Source organism: Falco naumanni, chromosome 12, assembly GCF_017639655.2.
Source record: "Falco naumanni isolate bFalNau1 chromosome 12, bFalNau1.pat, whole genome shotgun sequence".
In the NCBI taxonomy this organism is placed as follows: Eukaryota; Metazoa; Chordata; class Aves; order Falconiformes; family Falconidae; genus Falco; species Falco naumanni.
The window spans coordinates 18,939,545-18,954,659 of NC_054065.1; the positions used below are offsets into that span (position 1 = coordinate 18,939,545).

Sequence of the window (15,115 nt, forward strand, 5' to 3'; positions counted from 1 at the left end):
CACACCGCCCCCGGCAGATGGGCCGGCCAGCCAGCGCCCCTGCCCCGTCCCGCTGCTTCTAGTCCCTGTGAATTGGGGTTTTTTGCTCTGACCTTGCGCGAATTCCTGAAGGGGAGACTGTGTTAGGAACCAGCATCCACCTGCCCTGAAGGCCGTCAGCTCCAACCCTGGAGTTTACAGCAATTCACATTCCACCTTCTGTGGAAGGTCATTTGCCAAGTGTAAACCGGAGGGTTGGAACTGTGCAGTCACCGGGGCAATGGTGGGGATATTATGGGATGAATGGGCCTTGCAGAGCTGCCGTGTCCAACAGGTGAGGCACGCTTTGCACCGCAGTAGAGCGGCAGGTGCACGTGTGGGTGCGTCATGCTGGCAGCGGGGTCTTCATGTCCCCACCGGCTGGCAGGAGCTGGAGTACGTCTCGGGCAACCAGCTGCCGCAGTCTCTTCTGGAAGACTTGAGTGCCTGAAGCATTAAAAATAATTTGGAAAAAGTGATTGCTATGTTGCTTGTCTGGCAATCTTCCTCATCCACATGTTGATTGGGACTGAGATTTAGGGATTGTATTTCATTGGGATTATGGTTTAGGGAGGCAAAATGTTTTGCAGGTTCTTCTGGTGCACGAACAAACCCTGCTTTACCCTTCTGGTGTTTATTTCTAATGTAGATGTGCAGCGTTGTGTTGTGTAAAATGCTCTTTCACAATCATTGGTGACTCAGTGAAAGTGCAATTTTTTGGTCTGAAGGAAAAAAAAAAAAAAGCAGTCTTAAAAGCTCAAGTATTCCCCATCTGGTTATACACACAATTTCATTTTTTCCTGTTCAGTTTGGTACAGCCTCCAATTTTCCACTCCCTTGCAGTGACCTTAAAGTATCCAAACAATTCGCTGAAACTGCCTCATTTGTTGGTACTTTTCTAAGTGCCTCATGTATTTTTTAAGCACTCATTACTGAAAAACATACTAAAAACATGCTTGCTGGTATGGCAAGATGTGAATTGTTTTCTACCTGATACCTTCTGTCTAGCATCTTCAACCTACACTAAAAACAAATTAACTGAAAAAAAGGGGGTTTTAGATTAAAAGATTTAGCCAAAGACTACAAATTGTCATTGGGTTCCTAGCAAACACTGTACAAAATAATCTATCACTGATGTTTAATGAAAACTTTGGCTGTATCATTTCCTCAAATAGCGACATGTTCTCTTTAGATACACCAGGAGCGTGGAGAGCATTTGAGTTCAGAGCGCAGTGAGGCAAGGAAAAGCAAAGGTGACATGAATGGCACGCTCAGACAGCAGAAGGGAGAGCAAAGCCTGGTCACTAAATGACTCTTTCTTACGGTTTATTCTGTGGATTGACATTTTCTCTGGCCTCAGGTAATAAAAATGCTTTGCAGCCAGAGAGGTCTCAATACTCATACGTAAAGAGGCATGAGAAAATATTCTGGAAGAAGTAGGGATATTCAGGATTTTCTTTCAATTGTCCTTATCTGTAAAGTATGTAGAGGTACCTAGAATCTGTGATCAGGTACTGAAGGGAATAAAATTACCAGTAGAACAACTGGGACACATAGAACAAAATACAACTTTGTTTTATAATTAGCATGTAAGGGGGAAAGCCGTATATCTTCCAGGCAAAGATAGAAAACTATTGTACACATAATTGTGGTCTCAGGAAGAGAGTTTCTCCTTTCCCTTGTCACTGATGGAAGTTACGTACAAGCAGTAATAAATCTGAAGTGGAGTCTTGCAAATGTGTGCAGAAAAATGCAAAGAACTGGTACATAGTATGCTGCAGGAGCAACCTGCAAGACCAGGTATTTGGATCTTGGAACGATCATCTGTTAGCTGGCTCACTACAGAAGTAAACCAAAGTCAAAATACCATTAAATACTTGCCTCTCTAATGTGGGCTCTAAATACTAGCCTCTAGATGTGGTTGAAGGTGTGTGTGTTGTGTGGCTTTTACTGTCCATAATTGACTGTAATGCAAGAAAGTAAGTGCTAAGTTTCTGGTTATCTTATGAAACAGTAACCTCATTCATTTTTAATATTATGAACACTGTATTGCAAAACATCTACTCCAGAGTGTGGAAGCTAATAATAAAAAAACCCCACCATTTCAGAGATTATCAAGTGGTTATCAAGCCTGCAACTCGAATGTAAAATTTGGGGTTTATGAGACTTTCCTGAGAATGTAGAACATGATTCTGACATGCTGGGACACAACCTTACCCCCATCATGACAAACAGAGATTTTTCTGGTCCTCTTTCACAAAGATAAGCATTGCAACCATTTAAGTTTAGGTATTTCAGACCAGTATGTGTGTCTACAACTGGAAAATATATTCCAGAAAACATCTTGTGATTCCAAAATCTTAGATTATACAATGTCTCCTGTACATTCATTTCTATGTGGATTCTTTGGAAGGATAATGTATATATTTGAGACTTGCAATAGAGAAAAAGTTCCCCTGTTATTGTTTATACAGGTTGCAATTACAAAACTGTGATATACATAGATAGATCATCTTCAGGGGCTGTTCAAATTAATTAAAAAGTATATTGATTCTTCTTGACAAAAAAACAGCTTTAAAGGTTTTATTTCAGTGGAGAAGGGGAAGGAAGAAAGATCATTCCTGTTCAATTCATGCTGTTACCATGACATATCTTAAAATGTTGCTCTTTCAAAGCTATGGCTTGTCTTTCAGTGATGGAAAAACGGCATCTTATCTAAATAGCCTATAGTATTTGTGCTTCAGTACCTTTGAATGGAACAACCTGTGGTTAATTCAGTTACTAATGAAGGCTTTTTCTGTGTAAGAGAAATACAGCCTATGAGTAGGTCCATGGCTTCCCTGTAAGAGCACAACCTCTTTTTAATTGTTTGGCGCCACGCAGTGGTAAAATTATATATTGCTCTAAATAATCAATTTCTGAGAGTTTTCAAATGATAGCATCTCCCAGTGAAAGAAACTTAAAATGTAAAATATTCTACTTTCTGGCTATAGGCATTACTCAAGAAGACTAGAATTTACAGCTCCCAACAGTGTGGATTAGAATATTTCCTTTGAGAGGGCTTTCCACTGGTGGATGTTGATTTGTCAAAACTGTAAAGTCTGTGAACATAAATCCAGTGCTTAGAAAAAAAAAAAAACAACCAACCAAACACAACCTTCTGATGAACTGCAGAAACATTGCAGTAAAAGTCACTGTACTTGGCCAGAGCAGGGGACCATCGAGCCTGGTATCCAGTCACTCGACTATCATCCTCAGCCAGTTCCCAGGAAGTTAAATGTCCAGAATACCCCACAATATCGTCCCAGTTTCCAGTTGCCTTGAGGTTCAGGGACTTTGTGAGACAGAAGTTTTGTGTTTTGAAGCTTTGTCTGATTTTGGTTTTGGTGGGTGTTGGTGTTTTTTTTTTTTTTTTTTTTTGGGGGGGGGGTTGTTTGTTTGGGGTTTTTTTCTTCCATGAGTTAGTCCAGCTGCTTTTGAACAAATGTAAATGTCCTAGGATCATGAGCTCTGTGGTGTAAATAATTTATTTAGTTTCGGACGTGCCATCTGTTTGTTTCATTTGATGCCCCTTCATTTTTGTAGAGACAGTGAAAAATGATTTTAGAAGTTCCTGTCATATTCCATTTCAGTAGTTTCTTTGAGACTGAAGTTACCTCTTAATGGTTTCATAGAGGGAAGCCCCCGTCTACCTTTGGCCATCCTTCTTACCCTACCTTACACCTCTGGCAGTGCTACTACCTTCTTTTTGGGTAGGGATGAACACTGCACGCGGCGCTCAAGGTGTAGGTGTATTTATACAGTGCCATAGGGATGTTTTCTAGTTTTTTAATTCTCTCCCTAGCAATTTCTAACACTGTGGTCGCTTTTTTGGTCTCTGCAGGATCTCCGGCTCATGGCAGGGCACAACATAGCCACGACACCAGTATTTCAAGCATCTGTGCTCCTTATGAGCAGAACAGAGATTACGAAAACAGAATGGCTTACCTTTCCAAGGTGGTTAAGCCTTGAAGAGCCCATGCCTGGTGAGCTGCTCAGAGGTATTATGCGAGCTACTTCTAAATAAGTTATTGTGAATACCATAAACTTGGCGCTCTTGGGGAACAGAGCAATTGAAGCGTGTGGGTCTTGCACGTTGGCATTTCATTTCTCAAGATGCCTCTTCGCTATGCATTGCACTACGAAGCGTGGATTCTTCTGGTGTTACCTGACAGCTCCCTGGCATGGATGCTTCCTCTACTTGTTAAAACTCGGGGAGAGTAAAGCTCTTTTGGAAAGCAGAAAGTTGCTGGGAAGATAATCCCTAATGTTACAGAAAATGAGCTGGAATACATAGAGCTGGAACCCTGAAAACGGTTCCCCTGAAGCTGGGGAACCGGTAGGAAGAGGACAAATTTTCCAGCAGTGCATTTCCCGAGAGTACATTTAAAATGAGGAAAGTCTTTTACAAAGCAGCCCCGCCACCTACGGCGGGGTCCCAGGCAGGTACTCCCCCCCCCGGGGCCCGCCCGGGCTCCTGCAGCGCCACGGCCGTGGCGCTGCAGGAGCCCGGGCGGGCCCCGGAGGGGGAGCACCTGCCCGGGGCGGGCGGCGGGGCGGTCCGGGGGCGGCCCTCGCGTCCTGGTTGGCGGCGGGCGGGGCAGCGGTACCGGGAAGGGGAGCGGCGCCGGCGGGTGAGTCTCCCCTCAGGTCGGGGTTTTTCCGGCGGCTCCTTTCCCCTTTGCTACGGCGCTCCGCGGCTTCCATGGCGGCGGCTCCGCGGCGCTGTCGCTTCCTGTGGCGGGTACCGCTGCGAGCCGGGCCCGGTTACGGCCCACCGCCGGCTCTGCTGGGCTCTCGGCCGGTGCGGCCTGGCCCGGCAGCGCGCTGGGAGCCGCTGTGGGGCGCGGGGCTGTTGGGGCCGTCTCGGTCGGTCAGGGAGAGCGTGTGGCGCTCGCCCGGCGGCGGGGCGCGGCGGCGCCTTCCTGTGAGGCGTTATGGCGGGCTCCGGGGCTGTGGCGCCGGTTGCCCGGGGGGTGGCCGCCGCCGCCCCGCCGGTGTGCCCTCCGCCCCGGGGATGCCCGCTGTTGCCGTGCCCGCTGCCTGAGGGGAAAAAGTCTGAGGCTACCTGCTCCTGAAAGAAAATAAAAGGAGTTACGCTTTTTTTAGGTCGGGGGATCTTTTCAATGTATATAAATGCGTGGAGGGAGGGTACAAAGATGGAGCGAGGTGCTTTTCAGTGGTGCCCAGTGGCAGGCCGTGGGCATGGACTGAAACACAGAAGGGTCCCTCAGGGCATCAGGAAGCATCCAGATGTGGTGTGAGGCTGCTGGAGCACCGGCAGAGGTTGTCCAGTAAGGCTGGGGAGTCTCCATCCTTAGAAACATTTGAAAGCCACCTGAACATGGTGCTGGGTCATGGCCCCAGGTGGCCCTGCTTGAGCAGGGGGTAGGACCAGGTGCTCCCCAGAGGTCCTTTCCAACCTCAGCGGTTCAGTGGTAACAAGCTTGTAAGCCAGTGAAACAGTAAAACGGAGCAACAGAAGTTTTGTGGTGTTATTCCCCTACTTCTGCATGATATTTTTGAGCTGTGATCCAGGGGCATGCCACAGACTACATAACGAGTGCAGTAAAAACGCTGGTGAGACAGTTTGTCATTCATTCAGCAAATCCCGTTTTCTATTACTTTTGTTGCATAAAGTCTGTATGAATTTTGGACAAAATGCTTGAAATAGTTGTAATAGATCTTGGAAAAATAATTTGCACAGATAATACAATAAAAATTACGTCAGGAAGTCAAAAGACCATTATCACAGGAAGTGTTTGTAATTACACTTTTAAAATAATGTGACCTGTAATTTTAAAAAATGTTTGTGGTTTTTTTTTTTAGCAGGTATCTATCAGTTAAAATGGTTTTAAAGAAGAAGAAGGAAGTTCAGGTAGATGCATTCCTTCTTGATCATCAGAAGCTTGAAAAACTTCAGAGTAAGTGAGGTGTTTTTTCCTGAGTTTACGTGGAATTTTTTTTCCTAGTAGTAGAATGCGTTTGAGTATTGAAAACTTCAGTTTCAAAACTGAAATTGATCTGTTTTCGTGGGGTTTGTTTATTGTTATGTTTTACTTGGTCAGTTTTGTTTTGTAAATTTTAGGTATGTTTGCTTTTTTTAGGTTTGTTTTTATTTTTTAATGACAATGACTTCTTACCTTGGCAAAGTTAAAAAGAATCCTCTAGAACACTCTTTCTTTGGTTGGAAAGCTCTTTGCTTTTTTTATCATTGGTGTGAAGTTGGTAGAACGGCCTACTTGTCATCCCACTTGCAGGCCTGTAATTCAGTGCTGCCTGAAGTACGAGCTTTAATATGTAGGATAACACCAAATTTCAAAGAATCACAGAATGGTTGAGGTTGGAAGGGATCTCTGGAGGTCATCTTGAGAGTATTTTCCCAGCCTTTGTATTTTCTGTAGTTAACTTGATTTAAAGATACTGTTCAAATGCTGTTTTATTTTGTGGTGTGGTTTTTTTGTTTCTTTGATGAGAGAATCTTCCATTGATCTTTACTTAAAATAAAAACAAACCCAAGTAAAGCAAGATTTGTACACTGAAGTTGCTATGAGGTGCTCCTTGCCTTTTAGCAGTGGTGACACTTGGAGTGCTGCATCTGTTTCCAGGCTCCTCAGTACAAGAGAGGTATGGACGTACTAGAGACAGTCCAGTGAAGGGACACTAAGATAATGAAGGGCCTGGAACATCCCTCCTGTGCAGAAAGACTGTGAGAGCTGGGACTCTTCAGCCTGCAGAAGAGAAGGCTCATGAGGGTCCTTGTGTGTTCCGATGTGTAAAATATATCTGAAGGGAGAGCATAAAAAAGGCTTTTTCCTGTGTTGAACAGTGATGGGACAGCAAGCATGAGCGCAAACTGAAACACAGGAGGTTCCCTCTGAGCATCAGGAAACACTTCTTTAATGTGAGGGTGACTGAGCACGGGCACAGGTTTCCCAGGGAATCTGGGGAGTCGTTATCCGTGGAGGTATTCAGAAGCCATCTGGCCGTTGTCCCGGGCAGCCTGCTCCAGGAGACCCAGCTTTGAGCGGTGTGGTTGGACCAGGTAACCTCTGGAGGTTCCTTCCAACTTCAACCATACTGTGATTTTGTGAAACTGGTCTTCATACCAGATGAGGCCTACTGTATGTTACAGTGAAACTTGTATTTATCTTTTCTTTTTGTTAGAAAAAAAAAATGGTGTTAAAGTGTTGTGGCTTAAGAGAATGTAGCACCAGTAGGTTTACTGGAACAGGAAAAAAGCCCAAAAATTAAGCAGTGATTTCTTACTATAAATTATGTGGTGTTTATAATGCTTACTATAGTTCCTTTCTAAATAGAGACTTTTTTTCTAAATGTAGGGTTTTCAAAGGCTGAAGAGCAAAACCTGGCATCTCTGCTTCTGCACTGCGCACAGTTGAGCAATGGCATCCAGCAGATCCAGTGTATTAAACAAGTAAGACTTCACCATTATTGGTGTGGATCTTGGTAACTGATAGTGTGTCATGTGCATTGGTAATGGGAAACAACAATTCTGAAATAAACTTTGTAATATTTTTAACATTCCTGGGAACCGGTGAAAAGCAGTTGTTACTGCTGTATGTGCATGAGGTAGAAATGTAGTTCTAGTATGTAAATTATCAAGGGCTACAGTTACTGAAGATGGTGGAAGGCAAGTGATACCAAGTTTCCTATTTTGTATGTATGTATCTTTGGTATTAGAGGTGTTCTTGGAACCTTGTTCAACACCTGAAGCTCAACAGGGTATGGTAAAGAGGGGGCAGTTTTGCACCATATACTTGGATAACAGGAAATTCTGCCTCTGTTAATGATCAGGGTATATCCTGGGGTTTTGTTGATCATATGTTCTGTTTATAGATTATGCCATTGATGAAGAAGATGGATCCAAACTCTGCATGTGATCCCATGGTTAAAACTTGTTTGGATATTTTGGGAGAGACGTATTTTTCACTGAGTGTAAAGAATCCCTTGAAAAAAGTGTTAGCAAGGTAAAAAATTGAATAGTAAACCTTTATTTTTGTAAAAATGCTCTCCTTACCTAGAAGTCAGTAATTTATCATGCACTACAAATTGCTGTAGTTTGATTACTGAAAATCTGTGGTACTAATATGTGAATATGTACTGTTTTCCTTTCTTATATCATTGGATAAATAACTGCAAAGTGAAGTACTACTTTCATTACTGGAAAGACAACATAGTGTGTAATTAGCACTTTGAATTTTAAAATACCATATTAGAGTAGGTATTTTAAAAGAAATATCTCAACTTTGACAGTGTCAAGAGAAGGCTGTTCAGAGGAATCATAACTAAACTGTGGTTTCATGTGCCTGTTTTTATGGCAATTAAATTTTTTGTTGTAAAATTACTGTATTTCTTCAGTATATTTATTACAGATTTACCGTTTTTAAGAGCCAGGGCTTAGCTCGTTTCATTTCTATGTCTGAAAACATTTTTTGCCGCTGAGAGGTGCAGGGTTTCTGTCCTGTATTTGGTTGCATGCCGGAGTTTTATACCCCTTTGACACGTTTTGTAGCTGCAAAATCGGAACATGTGTGTTTATTTTAAAACAGAATTATGTTTTCATGCAGGAGGAAACATCTACCTATTATTGGAGTTTCAGGTGACATTGACTTTGGTCAAGTGGATATTTAACTCCTCAGCATGAGCTAACTGATTATGCTGTTTCTTACTGTTGCAGTTTGCTAAACGGTCTTCCTGAACAGTTTATGACATTAGCTGTACAAAGCTTTGTATGCTGCCTTAGGGAAGAACTGAAAACCACAGACATATATCTGTACAGAAAAGTACTGGACAACCTTGCTTCCTGTATGGAGGACTTCAGCTTAGGTATGATATTGAATATATTGTTTTCTGTTTTATCTTGCTCAGCGTTGGTTTGCATCTTGGTACTGCACCTAGTAGTAATGCTTACACTTTATCTATGTAAAATTGAATATATTGGCTAGTATTCAGTAGTTAAAATGTATTTTCTTTCTTTTAGGTAGAGCAAGTATTAAGAACCTGTTTGAAGAAGGTAAAGCTATATTTGTACTAAAATAAGTTTCACTGTAGGTTATTGGGGGGAGGGTTGTGTGTGAAGAAGTAGCATGAGGTAGGCATAAAGATCTATCAGTTCTGATTTCCTCCTGTTGGTTTTTGATAGCTAACCTCACATGGTGGTGCTTTGTCAAAGGCTTTCCCTTGATTTGTACCAACAGTTTGCAGGGGTCAGTCTTGCTTTATTGAGCAGTCCTAGATATAAATCTGAAAAGTACCAGTGAGTGATTCATAAAGGGCTGGGGGAGTTGATGCCACTTTAAGTGAAGTATTCTCTGTCTTGCGCCTCACGATGGAGTTGAATGTGGTAACAGTGAGCTGTTAACAGCCAGTCTTGACTATAGCAAGCCCAGGCCTGCTGCGCCAAAAATTTTGTTTGCCAATAATTTGGCAGTAGTCTGATCTGCTGGTAATATGGCATAACTTGATATCCTGTGCCCTCAGCATGCAGATAATGTTCACAGCTTCCTGTGGACCTGTTATTGCTGCTTTGCCTTTAGCTCTTGATAATTTCAGCTTTTCATTGAAGAAAATGGATTAGGATTAGGCCAACTGGGTTGGAAACTCTTGTTTTGTACCAGGTTGTTGCAAGCCAGCTGGAGACTTTGCTTTAGCGTTACTTCTTTGGGTTTGCACTGAAATGTCAGCTTAATTTGTTTATGAGGTAGAAGAAACACCACTACATTGATAGCTGTTCATTGTGTCTGGGTGTGAGGTGTATGTGTGATTGCTTTGCAGAAACTTTTCCTGTTTTATTTCTCTTTTAAATAAATTCTTACCATAATTGTTTTCACTAGTTCTTCAGTTTCTGGTGAAGTCACTGCTTGACATACAGGAAGAAAACAGGCAAGTGAACTCAATATAAGCTCTTTTTTAATCTGTTTTTATTTCACTTTTGCAAGATAGTCTGGTATGGTTTGGAATATTTGGTAGCCATACATTGATGAAAGAGGGGAATGTCATTTTACAATAATACCCACTTTTTAAAAAAGCGGCTGATGAGTTTTGTGTGGTTGTTTTTTTTTGTGTGGCAATACAATTATATAAAATAAGAGAGAAAAGGAAGAAAATTAAAAGTCGTGACATTTAAGGCACTGATGCTGTGTTAGAGCTACTACTCTTAAGGAGACATTTGAATTGTGGTTTTGGTATCTGAATCGAGACTGAACCCTGTAAGTAATAGGTACACTTATTAAAATTCAGGTAGAGTAATACTCTACCACTTTGTGTGAGTGTTTAATTCAGTATTGATATTCCTTTTAGTCTGTCACAGCAATCATCATTTAATATCTTGATATTTTCAAGCATTGCATAAAGTGAAGCCTTTTCACTGTGGTCTTTCATTGTATACCCAGAGGAGAAGGGTGCTTAATGGAGTGTTTTGTACATTAAAAGTTTGTATGTTGTCTGTCTTCATGTTAGAAGAAAGTTAAATCATACAAACATACTTTGCATGTGCAGGAACTCCTTGAAAAATGACAAAGGAGCAGCACTGTGTTCAATTGGTCTTTTTGGAAAGCTGCTGGAGAAGTTCAGCTCTGCTCAGACAGGATCAAATGAGTGAAAGTTTATCACAGGAACCTGCAGAAACTGTAGTAGAATTGTCATTATGTTTGTTAACTTCATTTTAAAACACTGCCCTTGAATCTACTTCTTGTTTTCCTGTAGTTGTATATCTGGTTAACTCAGTAAACCAGTTTTTACCATTAATTCTATCTGAAGTTGGCAGAGTGTAGTTTTCTGGGGATGGGAAGAATGGTTTTCATTTCCTTTTTGTGTGTGTGACCTTTTTTTTTTTTTCCTTCCACAGAAAGAATCATGGAAATCGTGTTGTTCAGACTCAGTTGATGCATGATTTACTGGTAGCCATTAAAGTTTCAATGATGCTTGTACAGAAATTACAAGAAAATATCCAGGGCAGTCTTTGGAAACACGATGAGTCTTTTGTTTGGCAAAGCATGTGTAGATTACTGAAAAGCTCCACAGACTTCCTAATGGATGGTAAGTTTAGTAACATTCAAACATAAATATTTTTATTAAACCAATCTTGTTGGTTTTGTAGTAAACAAAGCCTGTACTTATAAAAACTTGATTTAGCTTGAATGAAAATTGAACTGCTAAGATTAATGGGACTGGGAGCAGTAGTAGGTCTTTCAGCGAGCTGTAATCTATAGATAGTAATTTTGGAGTGTACAGTTTAACTTGTCCTACTACAAAAAAATCAAGGTAATATTACTAATAATCTAGAACTAACAGAAATACTTTTGAGACTGACTGAATGTCTGTGCCTACCAAAAATTTTGTATCTCTATGAATTATGCTGTCAGAACCATTTATTGGTGCACTATAACTAATAGTTTACTAGTGTTTACAGATTTTTTTGTACAGTAGAATTTTATATAAACGTCAGTAAGTTCTGCCACAGTCCTCCTTGTCTTACTGGACAGTTTATATTTTCTGTGTGTTTGAAGGTATTAATAGATTCCTATTACACTAGAGTACAAATTCATTAATACTTGCTATTCAGATGGACACTACAGATTTGTGATTATACAAGTCCAGACGGTCTAGAAGAATTCAATACCGTCTTTATAATTTTGATACACAGCTGTAGCACTCGATGTTTGCTGCACTCTAATGTAAAATATCTTTTTTTGCCGTGTAGCAACTCTCCTGCAAACTGTTCAGACTACCTCAGGACTGGCTGTTATTCTCTTTACTAAAGCTATGTATGAACCAGTTGAAGGATTGCCTTCCTTGGTAAGTGTATTTCTTCGCTGAAGACTGAAATTTCATAGTGTCATTAATCAGTGCTACCAGTGTTGTTCAGGGGCTTTGCTGATGTGGATAGCAGGGCTTGCCAACCTTTGTATCAGTCTTTTGCTGGAGTGTAAATCCTTTATTCTGTCCTTGCCATGTGACGTAATAAGGTTAGGGTTTTGAATTTGAGAAAAAAAGTGTACAAGAAGTCTCATCATATCTTCTAAGATTCTCAGTTATGCACAAAATTGCTTTTCTCCTGTGCTAAGATACTTCTAATGGGTGTTATTTTGCTGTTGCAGGTCAGTGATTTGCTGCTTGGGTCAGTGAAACACACGAACGTGCCAGCGTGGTTTGTGAGTAACTGTGGGACTCTGTGTATGGAAGAACTCCCCGACTCAGTCCTTCTCTTTCTTTGCCATGGTGCACTGGCTATGCTGGAGTGGAAGAACGGCAGCATGGGTGAAAATGGAGAGAAACTGTTACTAGATATTGCATCAGTCTTGTTGTCTTTGAGTTCAGAGTAAGCCTGTGTTTCAATTTATATTGTTTCATGTTTGGGCGTGGGGGCTGATTTTTTCACTTGTATTTTTGCATGGCTCATATGGTCCTGGTGGAACATCTCTGAAGTTTTCTGTGTAATGATACCAGTTTCTGCCACAGATTGTGTCATCTTTTTAATATATTCAGAATAACTCTGTAAGTTTGAAAATACGTCTTGATGTTGCATAGATAGTTCTAAGTTACAATTTTCTCTTGTAGGCTAAAATGAAATCTTGTTTTTCCAACGTAAGTGGGATTAGTTTACCAACTACCTGATGGTAAGGTGTGGCAGAATCAGTTGTTATATAGACAGATAAAGCTTAGTTTCAGGATATCACTTCCTATACTTTTAAAAGTACAGAAGAAAACAAGGTGTGCCAATGAGTAGAATGCTTGAAGTAAGATGAGTTTAAAATTTATTTTTCTTTTGCAAGCATTGACTGCTTGCGTCTAATGGACCACCAGTGCTATTGGATAGGAGATAAAAATGTGTATTCAGTTCAACCTTTGTTCCTGCCTTGGAGGTCAGTTTTGTGATTTTGTTTTTGCAATTAAGGTACTCAGTTTTTGTGTTTTTATATGCCAATGAAAAGGTTTTCCTTATATTTTCAAGAAGCATGCAATAACATAATGCAGCTCAAATATTAGCATGTGGATATTAATTTTAATTTTTGTTTTTAAAATAGTAAGTGGAGTGGATTGTCAGGTTTCTTTTATCCATATTTAGGGGTTTTAGTGGTGACCACTTAACAGCTTGTCAGGTAACAAAGCATACACTTCACAACATCCAATTCATCACCTCCTTTTTGTGTTAGTTCCTTTTACCTGTTTTAGTGCGAGTTAAAGTAATGTGATGAGTAATTATTTTGAAATTAAAAGAAATATTTTTGAAAACATTGGCAAATACAAATAACAAACTTTTTTGTTTGGTTTTTTATTTTAAAGGTTAAAAGAATCCAGTATGGCAGCATCTTTGTCTAGAATCCTTGCTATTTGGACTAATTCAGCACTGGCCGCCCTCATTTCGGGTTCCCCAAATCTAAAAATCAAACTTAATGGGAACTCTGACTTAATTGGGAAGCTGCTGGAATACATTTATACACACTGGGAACACCCTCTGGATGCTGTTAGACACCAAACCAAACTGATATTCAAGAATCTTCTTCAGATACACCGAACCACCATTACTGGATCCAATGAAAAATCAGACCCATTCTTTGCAAGGCTGGTAAAGCGTTTGCTAAGCTTGGAATGGCACGTAAAAGGGAAATATGGTTGTCTTGGCTGTCTAGTAGAGTGTGTGGGCACTGAAAATATACTACAATTGGACAGTACAATTCCAGTACAAATCTTGGATGTGATGAGTGATCAGTCCCTTGCACCCTATGCTAGTGATCTGTTGGAAACCATGTTTACAAATCACAAAGCCTATTTTACTTTGAGTTTTCAAGGAAGCACCTGGATTGACCAGTGGCATGACATCTGGGTTTCTCCTCTTCTAGTAATACTGTGTGAAGGGAACCATGACCAAACTACTTATATTATAGATTACTATTTACCAAAACTGCTCAAATGTAACCCTGACAGTCTGGGCTACATGATTAGAATTCTTCAGGCTTCTGCAGATGCTAATCTAGGTAAGAAAATAAATCTTATATACGTAATTATGATTTTTTAAAAAAAATATATCTCAGAAATGTGAATTCTGAATTGTTACTGTTATTGAAAGTAACTCTTCTGTAGTTTTTGATATAACTTAGTCTAATTCTGAAATAAGGCCTTGTCAGACCTCACAGGGTTTCTGTATGACCAAGACAAAGCATTTTGGGAACCAAGTGATTTAGAGTTCATTTAATCTATGACAGACACTGTCTTTTGGTGTTTATAGGGTAAAAAAAATAAAAGGGATAAGGGACATGTGTTGGAAGTATTGGGGGTTTCTAACAAGCATTGCAATTAGTACATTGTGTTAATCAACCTGTAATTATTACTGGCTTTCATTTTTGTCAGGCTCTTGCAGTGCTAGAGGAGCTCTTGGAGCATTAATGGCATGCCTAAGAACAGCCAGGGCTCATGGACACCTGGAACTTTCAAATATCATGAGCAATGGTATTATATCCACTGAACGTATAAAACAGGGTCTAGTTCATCAGCACAATCAGGTAAAAGGACAACTTTTTTGTGTGTCTTTAAATTAGAAGAATTGCTTAGATCCTAAATACTGTCACATTGTTTTAAAACAAAAATATCATCATAGGTGCTTGTAACTCTTGTGGTTAACATCTAAATATCTTTCAGGTTTGCATTGATGCTTTAGGTTTACTTTGTGAAACCCATCGTAGCACGGAAATTGTGTCTATAGAAGAAATGCAACTAATTCAGTTTTTCATGATGTACAACTTGAACAGCCAGTCTCCTTCAGTAAGGCAACAGATATGCTCTTTACTGAGGAAGGTAATTTCAAGCCATAAATAATGTGTTATGTGCCTATTATGTTAGTTCTATAGAATTTAATAACACAGTAGATTTTTTTTTTAAGTTGCTCATCTGAAAGAGTAGAAGCTCTAAGACCAGGACTATGTCATATGTATTATTAACTGAATGGTGATAAGTCATTGCAGGCAAGGATGGCTTAAACAAAAATTTAAGTGATAGGCACAGTAACTTGATCATGAATGGTAGTGAGCGTTACTTATCC

The 15,115-nt window shown here is 40.3% G+C and overlaps 1 protein-coding gene across 4 annotated transcripts in view; it reads left to right on the forward strand.

The window, feature by feature from the left end:
* The first annotated feature begins 4,658 nt into the window (after nt 1-4,658).
* Nucleotides 4,659-15,115, forward strand: part of THADA (THADA armadillo repeat containing) — a 161,986-nt gene continuing 151,529 nt past the window's right edge. For 3 of the 4 annotated variants that reach the window (XR_005830310.1, XM_040611455.1, XM_040611458.1), the window contains exons 1-13: nt 4,659-4,691; nt 5,887-5,981; nt 7,398-7,492; nt 7,915-8,045; nt 8,756-8,904; nt 9,059-9,091; nt 9,912-9,960; nt 10,925-11,115; nt 11,780-11,874; nt 12,177-12,397; nt 13,363-14,054; nt 14,428-14,579; nt 14,716-14,871. Coding sequence is in view for 3 of the 4 variants with exons in the window: in XM_040611455.1 (XP_040467389.1) it covers nt 5,906-5,981; nt 7,398-7,492; nt 7,915-8,045; nt 8,756-8,904; nt 9,059-9,091; nt 9,912-9,960; nt 10,925-11,115; nt 11,780-11,874; nt 12,177-12,397; nt 13,363-14,054; nt 14,428-14,579; nt 14,716-14,871 (2,040 nt within the window). In the remaining variant the exon portion in view is untranslated. The other variant, XM_040611456.1, reaches the window with a different exon arrangement.